Source organism: Salvia miltiorrhiza, unplaced genomic scaffold (genome assembly GCF_028751815.1).
Source record: "Salvia miltiorrhiza cultivar Shanhuang (shh) unplaced genomic scaffold, IMPLAD_Smil_shh original_scaffold_305, whole genome shotgun sequence".
NCBI classification, from domain to species: domain Eukaryota; kingdom Viridiplantae; phylum Streptophyta; class Magnoliopsida; order Lamiales; family Lamiaceae; genus Salvia; species Salvia miltiorrhiza.
Window position 1 is genome coordinate 201484 of NW_026651524.1, and position 4208 is coordinate 205691.

The 4208-nt window shown below is 35.5% G+C and overlaps 1 protein-coding gene across 1 annotated transcript; it reads left to right on the forward strand.

Annotated features, from left to right (window-relative positions):
- Positions 1 to 295: 295 nt before the first annotated feature.
- LOC131004026 (uncharacterized) lies at positions 296 to 3718 on the forward strand. The gene is made up of 5 exons (XM_057930596.1): positions 296 to 614; positions 699 to 776; positions 881 to 963; positions 1037 to 1239; positions 3496 to 3718. The coding sequence occupies exons 1-5, from the start codon at positions 445 to 447 to the stop codon at positions 3562 to 3564; spliced, it is 603 nt and encodes a 200-aa protein (XP_057786579.1). The 5' UTR covers positions 296 to 444; the 3' UTR covers positions 3565 to 3718.
- The last annotated feature ends 490 nt before the right edge of the window (positions 3719 to 4208 follow it).

A 4208-nucleotide genomic window follows, 5' to 3' on the forward strand; every position in this document is an offset into this window, starting at 1 on the left:
AAAACGACATCGTTAATATAATGCCTCATAGGCGCGCGCCATGTCAGCTCAGAGCTTAACCGAAGATGAAAGTCGTGGAAAAATTGAACGACTCATTAAATTGATGGTATTCTAGACAAAATTTAAAGTACATGGAAAAGTTGAAAATTGAAGTAAAGTTCATGAATTTTGACGTAATTAACCCTTTATATTGCAATTCTCCGTTAGTTCACTTTCCTTTCAAAATGAAGCCTACTTGAAACATAATTACTTGACTTCGAATATTTTTTTTAAAATTCGTGGAGTACTATAAATAAAAACCAAACAATAGATACATTGCAGCTGCCTTATTCACTTGATCTACACAATTTGCAAATTTCCAACTCATATATATTGAGGACTGATCACATATATATCGGCTATATATCATAATATTGTTGTACCATTTACAGCACAATCAAAATCATGTCCATTAATACAATCACAAGTTCTGCATCAAGAAGCTGCAACAGCTACTTCAACAATGGAGCAACCTTCCACAAAATTAACACACTCTCACACATCAAACTGTTGAAAAAGAGTGATGAACTACCTCCACTTTCCTTCAACTTCAACACCAAATACGAAATTTCACGGTATGTTTACATTCCAAACTGTTCCCCATAATCATCTCTCTATAATTTTGAATTATTCTAAGTTAATTGTCACTCTACATACAGAGTTACTCCTATCTCAGCATCTTCGCCATCGTCTTCCTCTTCTTCTTCTTCGCCGAGCCCTTCTTCCTCCTCTCCGTGGTAACATTTTTTTTCTTTTTGCGCGCATTCGATCAATTAAGATTTAATGAGAATTGATTAATTTTGCTGCAATTAATGTGATTTGCATGAAATAATTAATGTAGGAAAAAATGGCTATGGGGACTTCTACTAACCGTGATCCTGCCTGCAGCTGGTCACAAGGGAGGGCTTCTAATAGGCCTCAAAGGTTTTTATTTTATAAAACCTAGCTATATATACATGAGAAGTGAGTGATTAAGTGGGTGAATTGATGTTTATAGGCAAGATCGATCAAGCCATAGAAACGGTGGAGCACGTGGCGGAGGTGGTGGAGGAGATGGCGGAGGAGGCGGAGAAGATCGTGGAGGAGGTGGAGGAAAAGCTCCCCGGCGACTCCAAGATCAAGAAAACACTCGAATCATTTGAAAATCTTGCTAAAATTGCTGTTAAGGAAGCCAAGAGAGCTGAAGACATTATTCACAAGGTAATTTTTATTCTAATAACATACTTGGATCAGTCTACGTGACTTCTTCTGTATTGCATTGCCACCAATAAAAATAAAGAAAATTTCCGATTGCATTTAAAACTTTTTGAAACTAAAATAATTTCTGTAAGAAAAGACGTACCATAGTAATTTAATACTGTCTCACTTTTATTTCAAGTGTCTTATATCTTTTGGCACAAGTATTAAGATGCACGCGATTTAATTAGGTATGAGTTGTTTATAATAAAATTGAAATAAAAAGTTATTGTTTTGGGTATTTCTTTTAATTAATTAAGTAAAAAAAATCATGTAGAGAGTACTTTTTTAGGGCATATAGTATAATTTATTAATTATATTAAAAATACTTATTATGTACTATTAATTTATATACTTCTTTTTTCTGATAAAAAAAAAGTGTTTCAAAATAAAGTGAGATATTTCAAATAAAACAACTCAATTTTACATAATTAGATATTTTGAATGTGACAAGTTATTGTTTTTGAGTATTTCTTTTAATTAAGTAAAAAAAATCATGTAAAGAGTAATTTTTTATGGCATATATATAGTATAATTTATACTATGTGTTAAGTGTCTCAAAATAAATTGAGATATTTGAAATGAAACGACTCAATTTTACAAAATTAGATCTTTTGAATGTGACGAAGAAATATTAAACAAATTTAATCTCTAAATTCCCATAATGATTTCTTCAAAAATAATAAAAAAATTCATGCCATTATGATCATTCACCATGTCACAGAAGATCCGCGAGAACCACATGGAGATTAAATAACTTTAATTTTTAAATTCCCATAATGATTTATTCAAAATTAATAAAAAAAATCGTGCCATTATGATTATTCCACCATGTCTCAGAACCACATGGAGATGATTAGTTGCAGGTCTATATCAATTTGCTGGCAGATTAAAAATCATAAGTATCGCACATTCACCTGCCCCATATATCCGCACATGTGATGGCGCACGATATTATTTACAAATAAGTAAATACTAGTACTACATTTGATAAAAAGAAGAAGTATATATATATATATATATATATATGGGTTAAGGTGCAGATAGGCCCCTCAAGTGGAAGCCCTTAGAGCGTTTCAGTCCCCTTACTAACTGTGTGTGCAAATTGGCCCCCGAACTCAAAAAAACGGTGCAGATCGGCCCCTCTGACTTAACACCGTTATGGGCCGTTAGTCAAGGGGGCGATCTGCACCGTTTTTTCAGAGTTCAGGGGCTAATCTGCACCTTTTAACTTTTTAATTAATTCATCTCTCTCGCTCAAAATTTGATTGTCGTTGTCGCTGATTCAAGCTCCGGCGAGGCCGGCGGAGGGCGCCGCCCCTTTCTTTCTCTCTTGGGCCCTAAACCTCGGAGCTCGCTCGACTGCACACGCTTAGCGTCAAGGACGAGCCCTAATTCTCCCATTCCGTCGGAAATCGCCGCCGTAATATCCGGTGAACCCGCCGCCTGGCTTTTCTTGATGAGGAGTCGCCTAGCTTTTCTCGATAAGAAGTCGCCTCTTTCTCTCAAATCCGGCGAAATCCGGTGATAAAGGCCGACGATGCCCGTCACCATCTACATTATCGGCGTGCTGTTGAAGAAGGACGCCTTCAAATCAGAGACCATGGCCAACATGATCTCGATCTCGATTGGGGTCACGATCACCGCCTACGGCGAGGCGAAGTTCGATTCGTTGGGGGTGATTCTGCAATTGGGGGCGGTGACGTTCGAGGGAGAATTCGAGTTTCCATTTCGATTATGTGATTTTCGGGAGCAATGACGCCGATTTGGAATTCCCGATTTGGGGCTTGGGAACTTGATTTCGTGATTTTCCTCATCTGACGGCGATTGACGCCGGAAAAGTTGATCGGAGAATATGAGATGTGATTTTTTTTTAATAAACGGTGTGCAGATTAGCCCCCGAACTCCAAAAAGGGAAAATGTGCAGATTAGCCCCTGAACTCCAAAAAAACGGTGCAAATCGCCCCCTCTGACTAACGGCCCATAACGGTGTTAAGTCAGAGTGGGCGATCTGCACCATTTTTTTGAGTTCGAGGGCCAATTTGCACACACAGTTAGTAAGGGGGCTGAAACGCTCTAAGGGCCTCCACTTGAAGGGCCTATCTGCACCTTAACCCTATATATATATATATATATATAGTTATAATGAACAGTTATTCACTCATATAATCTATGAATCATACTTCTTTAACCTACTGTAATATGTTTTCTAATTTGCAGGTAAAAGATGTGGAGGAAGAGATAGAGGGGGTGCTTATGAAAGGTGGTAAAGATGAAGACGAAAAATAGGTATAGCTCATTCATGGATGATGATGGCAAACAAGACCATCATACATTCCTTCTTTAATTTTCTTTTAATTATATTCTATATTTGGTTATTAATTATTTTAAGAAAATAATAATTTATCATTTTTCTGATTAAATAAATTGCCAAATTAAAGTATTTTCTTGTTCAGTTTATTTTTAGTGAGAGCTCAATATGTGACTTTCAATGATGATATTTGATATCCGATGTATTGCAGTAAATAAATCCGTATACGAGAAAATCAACGGAGGATATTTGAATCATGTCATTTCAATGTCATATACGATAGAGAACATTAGTAATAATATGATTTTTTTTTATATATTGTCATATCCTTCGCATATGTCTAAAAGCATATGATGAATATATGATTTTCCACATTCTTTTTAAATTTAGAAAAGCATCTGAGTGCAAATTAATGAAAATATTTAAATATATTGCTATGTATATATATATAAGAAGCATTTCTTAATAAGAGCATTTCTTAAATATAAAATAAGAATCATTTTCAGCCCTTAGATCATCAAGATCTACGGTTGATTCGTAATCCTGTTGGATGGATTTATGATCCTGAGTTCGAATCCCAAAGGTGGCAAAAAATTATTTTTCATAATTCATACTTTTATAC

Excerpts from the sequence above, each read along its gene's own strand:
- LOC131004026 (XM_057930596.1), top strand. The coding sequence starts at position 445 with ATGTCCATTAATACAATCACAAGTTCTGCATCAAGAAGCTGCAACAGC. Across the intron at positions 964-1,036 it reads GCTTCTAATAGGCCTCAAAG|GCAAGATCGATCAAGCCATA; the intron begins GTTTTTATTTTA and ends TGATGTTTATAG. Across the intron at positions 1,240-3,495 it reads CTGAAGACATTATTCACAAG|GTAAAAGATGTGGAGGAAGA; the intron begins GTAATTTTTATT and ends TCTAATTTGCAG.